Below are 16773 nucleotides of genomic sequence, written 5' to 3'. Positions count from 1 at the left end.
TCTTTTAGTTTCCATAGAATTAATTTCAGTAGAAAATCCCAGCGTAGTCCTCTGGTATGTTATCTCAGGTGGATCTGCGTGACGACGACGTTTCTCTGTTTTCATCTCAAGGTTCATCCAACCTCCAGAACTGAAATGTAAAGGAACATTTCTCACTTTTATAGCAACTCTTTAAGTTCATTTTCTGCAGCAAAAGGCTTTTATAGCATGAAATGAAAGCTATTAATGCATAAATAGGATTTATATATGTTTATACTTGTTTTAAGACACTCTGGCTGAACAGAAAATACGCCTCTAGGACTAATCAGGACATCATAAATCTAAAAAAATTCTGCCTGCCACAAAAGATCCCACAAATTCACATTTATTTTACGGTAAACGAAAGGTTTCAGAAATATGATAAAAAGTAAAAAAGTGAAAATCTCAGTCCAGCTTTAAAACAACTTAGACTTAAACAACTTTATTTGTCATTTTGTAGGTACAGAACGAAATTTCGTTGCATACAGCTTGTGAAATTGCAGTAAAATTAAATTACAGTATAAGGTGCAGCAGTGATTTAAAAGTAAACAATTTAATTGTAGACAATGCAGGAGAAAGTCACAATGTACAGGTGAGTATTTTTAAAACCATTGTATGTGCAGAATTGATTGTGCAAAGGGCATTAGTGCAAGAATACAGCTTGTAATTTACCGTAGATTTAAAATACAGTATAAGGTGCAGCAGTGATTTAAAAGTAAATAGTTGAAATGTAGACAATGCATGAGAAGTCACAATGTACAGGTGAATATTAACTAACATAAACTTAATTAGTTGAAATTAATTAATGAATTAATTTCTAATTAAAAGAAAATCAGCAGGTTCTGCTGATGTTAAACTCCAGGCAGACAGGAGGGATTTTAACCCGTTTAACGCTGACAGAACCAGAACTCCCCTGGTCTCTGGGTCCAGAACTCATGTCTGTTTCCTCTCCAGGTCTACAGCGAGATCTACTTCCAGGTGACGCTGGACGACCTCTCTGCCGACGCCACACCCCGCTCCGTGGTGTGTCACGCCAACTCGCCGGGCATCCTGCCCGTCCAGTGGTGTCTGAAGAACGGCGTGGTTCTGGAGAGGCCCCGGGGCTACGAGGGCCAGGACTTTGACTGGGCCCACTACCTGAAGCAGACCGGGACCGAGGCGGCGCCGGACGCCTGCTTTCCTGATGTAAGGATGCGCTCCTGTGACGTCTGTAAGAGGTTCTGGTCCAGAGTTCTCCACGCCTCCTGACGGCCTTTGACTGAAAGAAAGAGCTGATATTAAAGAGCTCCAGATTAAAAGATGTTAATTCAATGTTGAATTGTGGTCTAAAAGATTGATTTATGGATAAGGTGGACTACTGACGGTGGATTAACCATTAATCATCCAATCCTAGCCGATTAACCATTGTTAAATCATCGTTATGCTGTTTGTCGCACACACACACGCCCTCATCCAGGTTCTGTTCAAAATCTGCACGCAGAACCGGGTCTGGGCTCCTTTTGCATGAATTCCTGCATGAATGCGGCGCGGCATGGAGGAGACCAGCCTGCGGTTCTGCTCAGGAAGCCCAGTTTGCTTTGATAGCAGCGTTCGGCGCGTCTGCATCGTTCTGCTGTCTCTAATCTTGCAAGTCCTGCTTATCTCCACGAGGCTTGTCAGCAGAGAGAAACGGGACATGTTCTAAAATGTCCTGGTGGACAGCTGCTCTGACTTTAAACTTGACAGTCCACATCCCGTCAGTCTCAAGCAAGCTGTACACTGCAAAACGGGAACTAAAAGTAAATGAAATTTTCTTGAAATCAGTGTATTTTTCCTTATTTTGAGCAGGTAAATAAGACTATTTGCCAATAGAATGAGATTTTTGCACTTAAAATAGGAACAATTCATCTCCATCATCTTATTTTAAGTGCAGTAAATCTAATTATCTTATTTTAGGTGTAAAAATACTCATTCCATTGGCAAATAGTCTTATTTAGCTCCTCAAATCAAGGAAAAATACACTAATTTCAAGAAATTTTTACTTACTTTTAGTTCCATTTTTTCAGTGTTCTGTGGGCTTTGTCTCACAATCCTCTCCAGACAGCAGCCATCCTTCCTGCTCGTGCCATTTTTTTTCCTTCCACTCAACTTACCACTGATTATGCTTGGATACAGCACCGGATACAACAACTGCTTCTCCTTGTGTGTCTGTCACACAGCTGTCCTGTTTCTGTAGGACAACACATGGACATAATATTTCTAGATTGAACAATTTTCTTTTAACGGCCGGATGCAATATTCTAATTTTCTGAGAGATTAAAGCAGAATCACTGAAACCTGCAGAGATAAACACACGTATATGCCTCTGTGTGTCGAGCCGCTGTAGTGTGTTTGCATACTTTTTATTGACGTGACATTTTGATTGTCCATAAAACTTTATCAGCCTTCCTGTGAGGTTTTACGTTTAGTTTTATAGTAGTCGATTATTTCCCAAGCTGACGGTTTCCTGCTGTTAAATGTAAGGAATAAAAATTCTGATTCCTGACACAGAGAAACGTGGCACAAAGATTTAAGATGATGTCTCTGATGATGTGTGTGTGTGTCGTTCCCTCAGACTTGGCAGACTCGAGGGTTCTCCAAGGACATGTGGCTGGAGGCGGTGAACCCCCGGCGGCCAGAGGAGGTGTGCGTGGCTCAGATCGCTCAGGCTCGGGGACGCCTGCTGTGGCTGCGGCTGGAAGGTGCTCACCGCCGCGCCGCGTTTCACGCTGAAGCTGCATTAAAATGAAAGAGCCGCGCATGTCTGACAGTTGTCCACCTGTCTCCAGGCGTGCCGAAGCCGCTGTCCGAGTGCATTGTGGACGTGGAGTCCATGGACATCTTCCCTGTGGGCTGGTGTGAGGCCAACGCTTACCCTCTGACCCCTCCAGTCAAGCCCGTCCGTACGTACGCCGACACAAACACAGCAAACACAGCCGAGCACGGCAGCCGCCTCCACTGACCCACCTCTCCTGCTTCTGTCGTCCCGCAGGCCAGAAGCAGAAGAAGATCGCCGTCGTCCAGCCGGAGAAACAGTGAGAAGCATCGCCGTTTTTCTCTAAAGCGCTAAATGCTTCCTTCTGCTTTCAGATCGGAGGAAAACCAGCCGAGAAATAATGGATTTCCCTGAGAGCAAAACTCAGATCGTTTAGAAAACTTTGACCTGGAAGGGTTCATTTTTATCCCTGCAGTTTTATTAGAATTACGCAACAATCAAAAAAAAAAAAACCGTAAACTGGTCAAACTAGCATCAGCTGGACTGAGAGTCCTCAATCTAGGGAATAAATAACTAGTTTAACGCCTTGGATGTGTGAGTATTTCAATACAATTAACAAATGCATTTGATTAATTACACATAAACAGTTAAAATGTTCGGACTGCTGTCAGATTTAGATCTCAGGTTAGTTTTATGTAATGAAGTTTGTATCTGATGGGAAATGCTGCCGACAATCTCTCCCCCCCCCCCCCCCCCCCCAAAAAAAAATATAACATGCCAGGGATTTTATTCCATTTATAATTTAATAGAAAAACAATCCTGTGTTAATAATTGATGGAGAAAGTCCTTCCTCTAGCAGCTGAGCAGCTCCTCCAGGCCTCCTCTGGTATTTAGATGGTTTATCTTTGCTGGAAGGCCTCCGTACCATAACCCTGATCTTCTGGCTGATCCAGAACCTTAATATTTCTTCCAGTCAGCGCAAACATGTCTGTCAAATTTAAACGTTGCTTTGAGTCTAAATCTGTCAGGGGTGTGAATAATTTTATGCCTAACAGTGTCTATAATTATCTGAATGTGTCAACAATTTATTAATTACACAATTAAAAACAAGATGAAAATGTTTCATCTTAAACCCAATTTAATTTTAAAACTATTAACTTTTTTTCTCCAAGTTTTCCCATATCTATTATCTGTGTTTCTATTTTATTTAAAAAATCTTACATGTCCTGTCTGGCTGTGTAGCATTAATGTTAAATAGAGCCCAACAGATTTACTTTCACAAGTGGAGCCTCACTGCTTTCGCTGTATTAATCCGTTTGATTTATATGCAAAAAACTTTATTAGATATTATTTTAGGATTATTTCAAGTTCAGTGGACACAGAAACAAAGTCAAAAGTGAAAGAAAAGGAAGAAAAAAATATGAAACAAAATGTTAGAAGACAGAAAATGTGAATAGAGTCGAGGAAAAGGAGAGAACAAGATAACATCCTTGGAGTCTGCTTCTAAACCTGCTGAGAGATATATAAAAAGAACAAAAAAATCTATTTACACGTTTTAATTGATTCTCACATCTGATTGGTTAACATCCACAGCAGCACAACAGACCAATCACCGGGGGTGAAGCAGTGTAAGCCACACCCACTGACTTTACGATAAAATAATTGATGAATTATGAAATAAAATAAACTGTTAAAAGTTAGACATCCCTCTATAATACAACACAAAATGTAACAAGTTATTAAGGTCATTAAATAATTATAAATTTACAGATTTATGTAAGTTTTACTTAAATTATGTTTTTTTTTTTTTTTTTTCATTTTTGGGGTAAAAATAACTTATTTCTGATTTGAATTGTGGCCCTTTTGGCTCTTTAACTCGGTCCTCTGCTTCTCCTTCGTGTTTCCTTGCTAATTAAATCGCTTGAATAATTTCTCTGATTATTCTGACGGGACTGACGGCGTCTCTCCTGCAGGTTGGCTCCGTCGCAGCCGGCCGTGGCGGCTCCTGTGAAGCACTGCCAGCCCATCACCATGGATCCAGGTAATCAGAAGCCAGTGATTAATGTTAATCAGCTGCTTTGAATACAGAGAAAGGGAAGCTCCCTCTTCAGGTTGTCTTCCACAGCGGCAGGTTATGAGTTGGTGACCGTCATTAGTTTTAGATGCCTGCCTCAGAAAATGAAGCCACAAAGCTTAACGTTTTATTAATTGACTGAAAACGCTCTTCATAGCTTCATCTTTGTTTAGCTGTCGTTCTGTTTCTGGACCTCCAGCTCATGTGCCGTCGGTGCAGAAAATGCTAATCCAGAAAAAGACTCATGCAGTAATAAGTACTGTACCTCTGGTAGCTCCTGACAACAAAAAGCAGGAAACAGAAAGTTGGTCAAGGCCTTGATGGAAGAATATTTCACCATTTGGAGTTAGAACAGGGGATGCGCCGCCTGGTGGCAGAAAGAGGAACTGACCGACAGATTCCTCCAGAGGTCTGCAGAAAGACCTGGTGGTCGAAGCTCTGAGTCTTCAGTTCCCACCGTGAGCCTCTAACTGAACCCTGAAGAGCTCCACAAAGTTCCTCACTACCGACCAAAAAGTTCACAAAAACTAAAAAAAACTATAAGCAAAAGTTTCCTGTGTCTCACCTGTAAAGAGATTCTTCTGCGTTTCTCTCTGAGGTTCTGATTTGAGACAATTCTGAACCACAACAACGTTTAAAACAGTTAAGTTTTAGAAACAGAAAACATGTTGGAAGATATGATAAGAGAGAAAGCTGCAATCAGGCTGTCCTTTCAGTGGCTACAACTATAAAAACTACAGTTTTTGTTTAAAACTTAATGCTGTACCTTCGTAAAACCCCGCCTATCTGAATAGACGCAGTTTGGAAAGGAAAAGCTTTTTTAAAGTAAACCTTTTACACATTTAATCCAAAGATTGTTAGAAAAAAAGTCACGCTTGGACTGCGTGTAAAGAACCGAACCGACATCTTGCAGCTATCCTCATGGCTGCTACCAGATTTTCTTCTTGTTCTCCAGTATTAATGCATTTTGGGCATTTTTCTTGCATATTGTTGCACAGAAGGTTATTACAGATGAACACTGTGCAGCTGTTTGGCTTTCTAGGGTTACCTGTATCTAGTAGGTTAGCTTCATGTGCAAAAAGAAAATAACTCCATAGAGATATAGAAAACATAACAGAATTTAAACAGGGTTTTAATTAGATGTAGTGTAGATTAGAGCTGTTTTTAAATTAAATCTGTCCCAGATATTTCACCTTTAATCAAACTAATTATCAGTTTGACCTGAATTCTTTTCAACCAATCATATTGCATTCAAAGAGACCAGGAAGTAGTCTGGTTGTTAGCACCTGCTTCTAATAAACGACCAACAAATCAAGTGTGAGTGTCTCTGCAGCCAAACTGATCTATATTTATTGGCATTTACTCATCACGGATAAATCTCAGGGCAGAATAATGCGTCTGAGTTTAGAGAAATCCAAGTTATTCTGCTGCAAAGACAAAATACTGCAGGACCTGCCAGGTCCCTAGATGCTCAGATGGATGTTAAAACGTGTTTGTAGGTTCATCTGTTTTAAATGAGACGTATCTGAAGTTTACTGTGTTGGCAACGTAGGCGATGGATGAGATCTTCTGTCATTTTTACCTCCACGTGGGCCTGGATGCTAAAAATAAAAGCCGTTTGTTTCCACTGAAGTCGTGAATTTAGATCGATGCAGGGAAAAACCAGGCAGGATGACCACAACAGGCGAGCAGAGAAAACTAGAATCAACCAAAATCCCACATCCTCCTGCGTCGCTGCGAGCAGCGCGGAGGGGGGGGGGGGTGCTGCTTGTTTCCAGCAGACCCCTGGCCTCCTTTCCAAACACCCCCACCTCCCCTCTCCACCCGCGCTTCATGCATATTCATCAGCTTACCTAATTACCATTCCTCCAGGCCGGTGGAGGTCCAGGTGCTGGCAGCAGGCGGGTGGGGGGTGCAGCACCGACAGTGGGACAGCCCCCAGTACGTCCTTGGGGGGGGGGGGGGTGCTTTTAATAATAGCATGCACTGTTGGCCCAGTTTAAAGTTCATCTGTTCCACCTTCGTCCTGAACACACTGACTGAAATCTCTGCAGCAGAAAAAAATCCTGCACATGTTTCCCCGTCTGTAAAGCTTCGGTTCTGCAGGCCGGGAATAAAGAACCACACTTCCTCAAACAAACTAGAAAAATAAATGATTGATGTGGTGAATCGGTGGCGCCGGCAGCCATGAAGGCCTGAGACGGCCCGGTTCTGCAGGGCGAGTGTGGGTCAGGGAAGTGAGGTAGAGGGGATGTTGGGTTTGTGGGACCAGGAAGCTGCTCCTCAGTTCTGATGGTGGTGAGAGAATCTGATTGGTTCCCAGTGAGAGAGCTAGAGAACCGGTTATAGATCATCTACCCATCCATGCATTGTCCGTTTTTTCCAGGTGTCATATTTAAACTCTGACCACTACATAAATATCTGCCAGGAATTCATGATAAACTTAAGCTTTTATACTCAATAATAATAATAATAATAATAATAATAATAATAATAATAATAATAATAATAATAATAATAATAATAATAAAGAGCCGCGGTCTGTGGAAATTTAAGTCTGGTAGAAAGTGAAAGTTGGCATGAGGAGAGAGGAGGAAGCCTGTCGGCCTGAGATCTGGAAAGGTGGTAAAAAGAAAACGATCCGAATGCTGAAAACATCCTCAGAGTTTGGACTGATGGGTTCTCCAGCCTGCAGGAAATAGCAACGACTCTGCACTGCAAAAAGGGAATTAAAAGTAGGTAAAATCCTCTTGAAATTAGTGTATTTTTCATTGATTTGAGCCGGTAAACCAGAGTATTTGCCAATTGAATAACATTTTTGTACTTAAAATAGGAACAATTCATCTCCCTCATCTTATTTCAATTGCAGGATGTCTAATTATCTTATTTCATGGGTAGAAATTCTCACTCCATTGGCACTGATTTTTCGATTGCAATGCAAATTGTAATTAATAATAAAATTTGATTGATTGAAATAGTCTTATTTAGCTGCTCAAATCAAGGAAAATATACAAATTTTAAGGGAAATTTGCTTACTTTTAGTTCCCTTTTTGCACTGTGCAGGAACCCAAGCATCACGTTAAACACGCAGCACGGACATGTTGGAGACATTTTTTTGCTTTAATACTTAAAATAATGTGTTGGAAATGAGGGTAAAATGTAGGATTTGTTTGTTCCCTCCTCTCCAGGCTCAGCCAACGGCCGCTACTGCTGCTCCAAGATTTACGTGAACCAGCGCTGTTTCTCAGGGCCCTACCTCAACAAGGGACGCATCGCAGAGCTGCCGCAGGCCGTGGGGCCCGGCAAATGTACGCTGGTCCTGAAGGAGGTGAGCTCGGCAGACCGGAGGGAAGGAAGGTGGTGCTGGAGTTGGTTTAATGCTGCTGCCCATTTGTCCACAGTTCTGTCCCCCTCTTTGTTTTTATTCTGAGCTGTTTTTATGTTGAGTTTTTGGTTTTGCCTCCAGCTGCTGAGCATGCTGATCAACGCCGCCTACAAGCCGGGACGAGTCCTGAAGGAGCTGCAGGAGCTGGAGGACCAGAGCTGGGAATGCCAGGAGGAGACCCTCAAAGCCAAGTAGGAGAATGAGCTCTAAAACGCAGCAGAGCATAATTTCTGGCTTCTGGTTTCCAGCGGTGGGATTTATTGCTCCAGTGAGACTCGGTCCTCTCCCTGCAGCCTGAATTACTCTGCGGTGGCCTGCTGGACGCTTTCAGAGCGTCGGTCAGCTGCAGCGTCCTGCAGAGCACAACCATCACATCCATGCAGCCGTGTTTGCGTTAAATGACATTTTACTGCAGACCGTGATGAACGGACGGTGCAGCATGAGCAGCAGCTCAGCTCCTCGTCTACGGGCTGAAACCCTGACATGAAGGGTCGCCTTAACTGGAAATATCGTTTATTATTGTTTCCTGCAGATAAGTGGTTGCAAAATATTAAAAAAGCGACGAAACAGGGACAGAAAAATGTAAAAATATGAATACTTAAATTAAATTACCCAAAAAAACTCAAAGTACAGTTCAGAGGGAAAATAATAATTTACTAGAATTGCTAAATAAATTGGAGAAAGATCATCATTTCTGAGCATCTGCTTTAAAGTCTCAGTTGTATTCAGGTCTGGACTTTGACTAGGCCATTCTAACCTCTCTGGCTGTATGACAACCCAGACTTGGCAGACTTTATACACCGGATGTCGTACCTGACGCCACCGGGATTCAAACCTGGTGACGTAGCGTAGTTCCCCAAAGAGGGACTCAACATGTTTCCTTATAAACAGTAAAACTAGCTTCCTTTTGAGCAGAGTAAGAACAATCTGGCTTCAGCTTTACACGATTTCGGTTATAGACGTTCAGACTGGAAACGTCTAACAGCCTGACTGAAGGACAGCAGACGACCAGCAAGTACCGGGACCCGTTAATCCCAGTACAAGTGGTAAAACCTGCAACTTTAGTTCTGTTCAGTTCCTTAATCTGGGTCTGAAAACTCAAATTAAGTTTATTTCTAGAAAGCATTTCTGTCTGTTTCCCATTTTTTTCCCCATTTAATCATAAACATCCATCAGTTCTGTCTTTAACGTTTTGCCAACTCCTCTTTTTATCCTCATGCTTTGTGTTTCTTTGCTGTTTCTCCTACAATTTATAATTATAAGACAATATAATTATATGATATACTTTTCTTCTAGTTGTAAAATAATAAAATTATATGATAAGATGAGCTTTTCATCATCTATTGGTAATCACTCTGTTGGAGAAGCTTCTTTAACCCAAACCGGCTGGTTAATGCAGGATTGTCCCCACCAGGTTCTTAAAACTAAAAGTCTGCTGATATCCTGAGCTGCTGATGATCTTTTTTCCTCCATGGATCGGTTTCTTCACACATTCCTTCATTTCTCCTCAGATACAAAGGGAAATCGTACCGCTCCACCGTCCGGATCGTGCGCCTGGCTGAGCAGATCCCAGATTTCTGCCGTAAGGTGTGCACGAAGCTGCAGTGCTGCCCCAACCTCTTTGGCCCCGCCCTCGTTACCGACAAGTGCCCCGAGAACTGCTCGGTCCAAACTAAGACCAAATACAGTGAGTGTCCCCGACCGTCCCTCCCAGAACCACAGCCGTGGACAGAACTGTCTGCAGCGCGTCATTCTCTTCCCAACGTCTGCCGCAGCTTGTTACTACGGGAAGAAGAGGAAGCTTCCCAGAGCGGCGGGCGGAGACGAGGCAGCCGGCGCAGAGATGGCCAAGCCGCCACGCCGCAGGAGGAAGAGGAAGGCCATCTTTGTGCAGAAGAAACGACGCTCGTCCAACGTGGACTACACTCCTGCAGGCTCTCCTCGGGTCAGTACTGCTGGCGTCCCGCAGGACCCTGCGTCCCGCAGCGACCCTCTGACACGTGTCCTCTCTCCTTCAGGACAGCGACGAGGCAGAGGACGACGAAGACCTGGCGCTGCAGTCCGGCAGCGAAGGCACCAGCTCGGAGCCCCGTGACGACCACACAGACGCCTCGTCGGCGGAGGTGACGAGCAGCAGCGGCCGCCGCCGTCCTCGCCGAGCCGTCACGCTTCGCAGGGCCTTCAGCGTCGGCTTCCCGGCCGTCCAGGAGACTCCGGGGAGCCGCAGGCGGTCGACCCGCTCGCTGTCCGCCTACAACCAGAACAGCAGCAGGTACCAGCCGCAGAAAGGACCGGACGTTAAGGTGAGACGGAGAGGCCAGAAGGCAGAGGCCCACCTTCTGCTGGTCCAGTGTGAGCGACCCAGCAGTCAGCGGCTTGTTCTAACGTGTTTTCAGGTCGAGGAGGACAGCGGCGGCCAGCTGGTTCTGGACCGGAACCCGCTGGAGTGGACCGTAGACGAAGTTGTCCAGTTCATTAACTCCACCGACTGCGCATCGCTGGCCAAAGTCTTCAGGGAGCAGGTACAGACACGCAGAAACCGTCTGCTGGTAGAACCCCTGGCAAAGAATTATGGAATCACCGGCCGTGTAGGATGTTCATTCAGCTTTTTAATTTTTGTAGAAAAAAAACAGATCACAAACATCACACAAAACTAAAGTCATTTCAAATGGCAACTGTCTGGCATTAAGAAACACTAAAAGAAATCAAGAAAAAAATGTAGTAGTCAGTAATGGTTACTTTTTTAGACCAAGCAGAGGGAAAAATAATATGAAATCACTCAATTCTGAGGAAAAAAATTATGGAATCATGAAAAGAACGCTCCAACACATCACTAGTATTTTATAACAGCTTACAGTCTCTGAGGCACGAGTGACAAAGTACTCTTCATCAATCTGGCTCCAACTTTCTCTGACTGCTGTTGCCAGATCAGCTTTGCAGGTTGGAGTCTCGACATGGACCGTTTTCTTCAACTTCCACCAAAGATTTTCAACTGGATTAAGATCCGGACTATTTGCAGGACATCACATTGACCTTATGGGTCTTTTTTTTCAAGGAATGTTTTCACAGTTTTTGCTCTATGGCAAGCTGCATTATCATCTTGGAAAAATCATCCCCAAACATCCTTTCAATTGATGGGATAAGAAAAGTGTCCAGAATCTCAACGTAAACTTCTGCATTTATTGAAGATGTAATGAGCCCAGTGCCTTTACCTGACATGCAGCTCCATATCATCAATGACTGTGGAAATTAGCATGTTCTCTTCAGGCAGTCATCTTTATAAGTCTCATTGGAACGGCACCAAACAAAAGTTCCAGTATCATGTCTTTCATCCAGTCATCCACAGTCCACCATTGCTTTTCCTCAGCTCACTGTAATCTTGTTTTTTTTCTGTTTAGGTGTTAATGATGGCTTACTTTTAGCATTCCTGTATGTAAATCCCATTTCCTTTAGGCGGTTTCTTACAGTTCGGTCACAGACGTTGACTCCAGTTTCCTCCCATTCGTTCTTCAATCGTTTTGTTGTGCATTCTTGGTTTTTGAGACATATTGCTTTTAATCCATCGATAATTTTTGCCAGGGGTTGTAGATGTGAATCACTTAAATTAACTATGTGTGCGCAGTACCACTGACAGCCGCTAGGGGGTATTTCCTTTAATTTAAAGCAGCGCAGTGTAACCTTTAGCCACTAGGGGTGCTAGCCCGCTAACTTCCTGGTTTAGCTCCCTGTGGGCTTGTTTTTTGTAAAGTCGCTGATGAACTCACGAATGAGAAAAGTAGAATCAAGTAAGGTTAGCTCTTGTGCTCAAGGGGAGCTCAGACTGATGTAAAGTAGCGCTCTAGGTCACATGACCATTTAGATCACATGACCCATTCAGTGACCAATCCAACCTGCTCAACTTACATAGGCAAGTTTTTGAGATGGAGCGTCAATACGCGCCAAGTGCTGCATAATGACCTGAAAAATAAGTCAATAAATCTCAAATTAAGCTAAAACGTGGTGTTGCTTTAAACAAAGTCTAAAATATCTAAAGTGGTTCTAAAAAACGCTTTGATCGCACTTTAGATGTCAGAAGCGATTGATGTTTTGAGCCAGGATTTAAACCTGAGTTAGCGCTAGAAAAGCTGGATTTGATCACGGCGCTGTGAACCAGACCCCCATCAGCGTGTTTTCTTCTGCTTTTGCAGGACATCGACGGTCAGGCGCTGCTGCTGCTCACCCTGCCCACCGTCCAGGAGTGCATGGACCTGAAGCTCGGGCCCGCCATCAAACTGTGTCACCAGATTGAGCGCGTTAAGGTTGCCTTTTACAAACAGTTCGCCGACTGAGTCCACCGCCATCCGGCCCGGAGCAACAATTAGCTGCCTGCTCGAGTTTTCCCCGACCACAACAAGACTTCTGGGAGCTTTTGTCTTACCTACTCGACTTAAAAGCACAATATTTGGAAGGATTAATTTCTGTTCTCCCTGCTGATGGTCCGTGTGCTTCGCTGATCTGTGAAGAAATGTTTAATTTCACTGGTATTTGGAGCAGAGGGACATCCCAGATGATATTGTTCCTCTCACCCGATTGGTTCCCTAAACATATAATCCAAAAATATTTAACAAAGCAAGAAGTAATATATTTTGTGATATTTATTGCCATCCTGATATTTAAGGAAGATTTGGTAGCAGAGAAGATTTATCTGGAACAAAAACAGGAACCTTTGACGTACACACCCCTCTCCTTGTTGTTACACGTATGCAAAAAAAAGACAAACAGTCTATTTTGTGTCCATCTATGCAATTGTGTTGCAGATATTTTTGATAAAATAGATTTATATGGATTTGTATACATTTTTTTACCCTTTGATGATGATTTGATGCCTTTTTATCAGCTTTTTATGTAGACATGCATAAAAAAACACTTTTTGTGCAGATTTTCTGTTCAGACATTTTCATTAAACCTTTATTTCTCCAGAGACAGATTGACACCTATACGTCTTTCACTGGGGGGACCGGGCTAAGAATGGACTGAAAGCAGCAAACGGGACTTAAACAGGCTGCATCTTTGGAGATTAAATGTTTAAAATCAACTTTAAATAAATGTTCCACATCAATAATTATCTCAGGTACGTGCAGCTGGTGATTAGCTGGAGACTCTGACTGTTTTAATTAAGGATGTATTCAGAGGAAACAAGTGAATTCTTTTGGATGTCGGCATTTAAAACCAGATTAAATCGCTGCAGACGGATCTGCGCTGCGTCCAAGGCAGACTGCAGGAATCCAGATGCTGGATAATCTACATAAAGATTGCAGATCAATAATGCAGACGGGGAACAGGACGGGTTCTAAGACTGGAAGGGGGAACCACCTCCAGCCGTCTGAACACATCTGAACCCTGCTGCCAAGTCATCTGCAAACCAAGAGACGGCCATTTTGGTGTCGGTCTTTGCTTCTTTTTTTTTTTTTAGCAGTTCTTCCAGAACCATGTGATCATATATCAAAGTGCATTGATTTGTACAAAGAAGTTTTAAAGTTTCTGAAATAAAAAAAGATTCCCGTCAGCTTTTGATTGGTAATCTGATATCTTGAAATGTGCCACAGCTTGTTTAGCTGCTGATCTAACCCTGGCGATGCTGCGTCGCTCAGTGGAGACATTTAACGGGTTAACAGAAGCTCCTCCATGCCTGGTGACATGAAGGAAGTCGTTGTGGTTAACACAAAAGAAACGGCTTAAAGAGGAACCACATTTCTTTATGTAGCTAAATTTAAAAAAAACAACAACTTCTGAACTACTTCAGTCTTTACAGCTAAATAAAAACGGCTTTAAGTAATACATAATCTACAAAGTCTTCACTGCTGATTAATAAACTGCAAATAATAAAACATTAATATACACAGAGTGTGAATATAAAGTTTTATATTCTGTGTAGATGCTCCAGAAACTGACAGCCAAAGGCTCCAAAGACCTCTGAATAAGAGCTGCACTGATTGGCTGACAGACGACCGCCCTCAGATGGTTACTGGGGGAACCAGAACACAGAGGAAGTACGAGACTATAAAAAGCTACCTGTTTTTAGCTTCATATCCAGGTTCCTATAGTGAGTTCCATTTGTCCTCTAGTCGGGATTCACCACCTCCTGGTTGGAACATTTAACTGGAAAAGTTCCTAAAGTCAGTATAACGAGTCAGAAACTCTGCATTCATGATGCAGCATTGGGTAAAACCTCATAATATGACTGTCTGCAGCAGCTCTCTGTAACATTTAGTCAGTTGTGCAGGAGCTGCCTTTCAGTGTTCATCAGACGGGATGTTTCATCTCCGTTTATTTGCACAAAATACCGCCTAGAACAGCGTTACTGTTTTAACAGTGCGTCCGTGTTTTTTCCTGCTGTCCATTGGAGGGATACTGGAACGCAGCATTAGGCTATACGCGCATGCAGAACTTCTTCCTCCCAGATCCTGACCAGAGCGTCACTGGGCAGAAAAGATGAATTCAGTTAAATGTTATTTAAATAGCACCAATTCATGAAACATATCATCTCAATTCTTTTTCCAAAGTCAGACTCCATCAGATCCTCCAGGTTGGTGAGAAAGTTTCCTCTCTAAGGAAACCCAGCAGGTTGCATCAAGTCTCTCCAAGCAGCATTCACTCCTCCTGAAAGAGCGTAGAGCCACAGTGGACAGTCGTCTGCATTGTTGATGGCTTTGCAGCAATCCCTCATACTGAGCATGCATGAAGCGACAGTGGAGAGGAAAACTCCCCTTTAACAGGGAGGAGAACCTCCAGCAGAACCAGAACCAGGCTCAGTGTGAACGCTCATCTGCCTCCACCCACTGGGGCTTAGAGAAGACAGAGCAGAGACACAGAAAGCTCAGAAGCTCACATTGACCCAGGAGTACTTTCTATGTTAGAGAAGACAGAGCAGAGACACAGAAAGCTCAGAAGCTCACATTGACCCAGGAGTACTTTCTATGTTAGATGGTAATAGTGGATGATCTGCCTCCCCTGATGATGTCACAGCTAACAGAACACCAGACCAGGTGTACCTTCTATGAAGAGAAAAAGTACAGAGAACAAAAAGTCAAAAGCTGAAATAACAACAAACAATGCAGATTGGAGAGCCGTAGGAGAACTCAGCAGGGCGAGAGTTAGTTTTCTGTTTTAATTTCCAGTCTCAGCTTTGTCCTTGCTGTGCAGAACCAGGTCTGGACTGTTTTGGAACAGAAGCTTCTCTGGTACAGTGGTTAAAATCCTTGTTTTTGTCCCAGCAGAGAAGGTCAGGTGACCTTTCTAATGTTTTCTAATTCACCTCCATAAATCACTGAGCCGGGCCTCAGCTAGGATCTTCTTGTCCTTTTTCTTCTGCAACGCAGCTCTCCTCCTTTTTAGTCCTCCTCATGAGGGGATTTTAGCTCCAGCTCCCAGGCAGGGAAATTGGATTGATACACCTGCAGATGCCAGTTGTTTTAGTTTTTTAATTTTTCTATTTTTATGTATATTTTTCTCATTTCTCTTCATCAACTTTGAATATTTTCAGTCCATTCGTCCCATACAATAAGATTCAAAATCATGGAAACTTAAGGTTGGAATGGAACTAAATGGATGCAAAGCCATGTGGGGGGGAATACTTTCCCAGTTTCCACCTGCTGTGACATCAACCAGCAAAAGTTACCAACAGCCGGGATTGACAGATGCGTCTTTTAACTCTGAATCTGTGGATCGAGGCGTAGAAATACGCTGCAGCTCCTCCCTGGTGCCTGGAAACCTCTCATCCTCCTTTCCTCCTGTGGTTCCTCACAGCAGAGAGGCAAAAAGACGGCGAGAGCTCTGAACCTTGACAGGTCCAGCTAGAGGTGCTGGTCCACAGCCCAGATAGGAGACGACTACCAACAAGACCCAGATCCAAGGTTGGAGTTTTATATAAACTTCTAAGATCCTAGATTTCTCTTCAGTACAGTTGCCAAACTTACTCAGACCCACAGCTCCGTTGATCCATTCCCTTAGCTCTTAGCAGTAATGATTTTATGGGATTCTTCATAAATAAAATTGATTCCGTTTAAAATAAAATAATTGGCATCCTCCCAAACATGATTACCTCGTCCTCAGTAAGTGAGGCAGCAGTGGAGGAATCCTTAGAACCTGCGCAGTGTCTGAACTGTTTAAAAGCAGTAGAGATTTCTGAGCTATCTAAAATTTTAGCTTCATCTAAATCTTCTACCTGTATGTTAGACCCAATCCCAACCAAGTTGTTTAAGGAGGTATTCCCTCTGATCAGTGGCACTATTTTAGACATGATTAATCTATCCTTAGTAAATGGATATGTACCACAGGCTTTTAAAGTAGCTGTTATTAAACCTTTACTTAAGAAACCTTCTCTTGATCAAGATGAGTTAGTAAATTACAGACCTATATCTAATCTTCTTTTCTTATCTAAAATTCTTGAGAAAGTAGTTGCTAATCAACTATGTGAACATTTACAAAGTAATGACCTACTTGAGGAGTTTCAGTCAGGCTTCAGAGCTCATCATAGCACTGAAACAGCTCTGGTGAAGGTCACTAATGATATTCTCATGGCCT

The 16773-nt window shown here is 43.1% G+C and overlaps 1 protein-coding gene across 5 annotated transcripts in view; it reads left to right on the top strand.

The window, feature by feature from the left end:
- The window catches only part of sfmbt2 (Scm like with four mbt domains 2), a 45913-nt gene extending 32176 nt beyond the window's left edge, over positions 1-13737 (top strand). For all 5 annotated transcript variants that reach the window (XM_021324133.2, XM_012877701.3, XM_021324132.2 and 2 more), the window contains 12 exons: positions 973-1203; positions 2612-2738; positions 2826-2939; positions 3029-3071; positions 4726-4793; positions 8015-8154; positions 8293-8402; positions 9723-9898; positions 9987-10156; positions 10230-10514; positions 10608-10733; positions 12399-13737. In XM_021324133.2, the coding sequence (XP_021179808.2) occupies positions 973-1203; positions 2612-2738; positions 2826-2939; positions 3029-3071; positions 4726-4793; positions 8015-8154; positions 8293-8402; positions 9723-9898; positions 9987-10156; positions 10230-10514; positions 10608-10733; positions 12399-12539 (1731 nt within the window). In that variant the 3' untranslated portion in view covers positions 12540-13737. The remainder of the gene's footprint in view (positions 1-972; positions 1204-2611; positions 2739-2825; positions 2940-3028; positions 3072-4725; positions 4794-8014; positions 8155-8292; positions 8403-9722; positions 9899-9986; positions 10157-10229; positions 10515-10607; positions 10734-12398) is intronic.
- The last annotated feature ends 3036 nt before the right edge of the window (positions 13738-16773 follow it).

This window comes from Fundulus heteroclitus, chromosome 17, assembly GCF_011125445.2.
Source record: "Fundulus heteroclitus isolate FHET01 chromosome 17, MU-UCD_Fhet_4.1, whole genome shotgun sequence".
Classification (NCBI taxonomy): Eukaryota; Metazoa; Chordata; class Actinopteri; order Cyprinodontiformes; family Fundulidae; genus Fundulus; species Fundulus heteroclitus.
The sequence above is the reverse complement of the archived record's forward strand: the minus strand, read 5'-3'. Positions and strand labels throughout refer to the sequence as shown.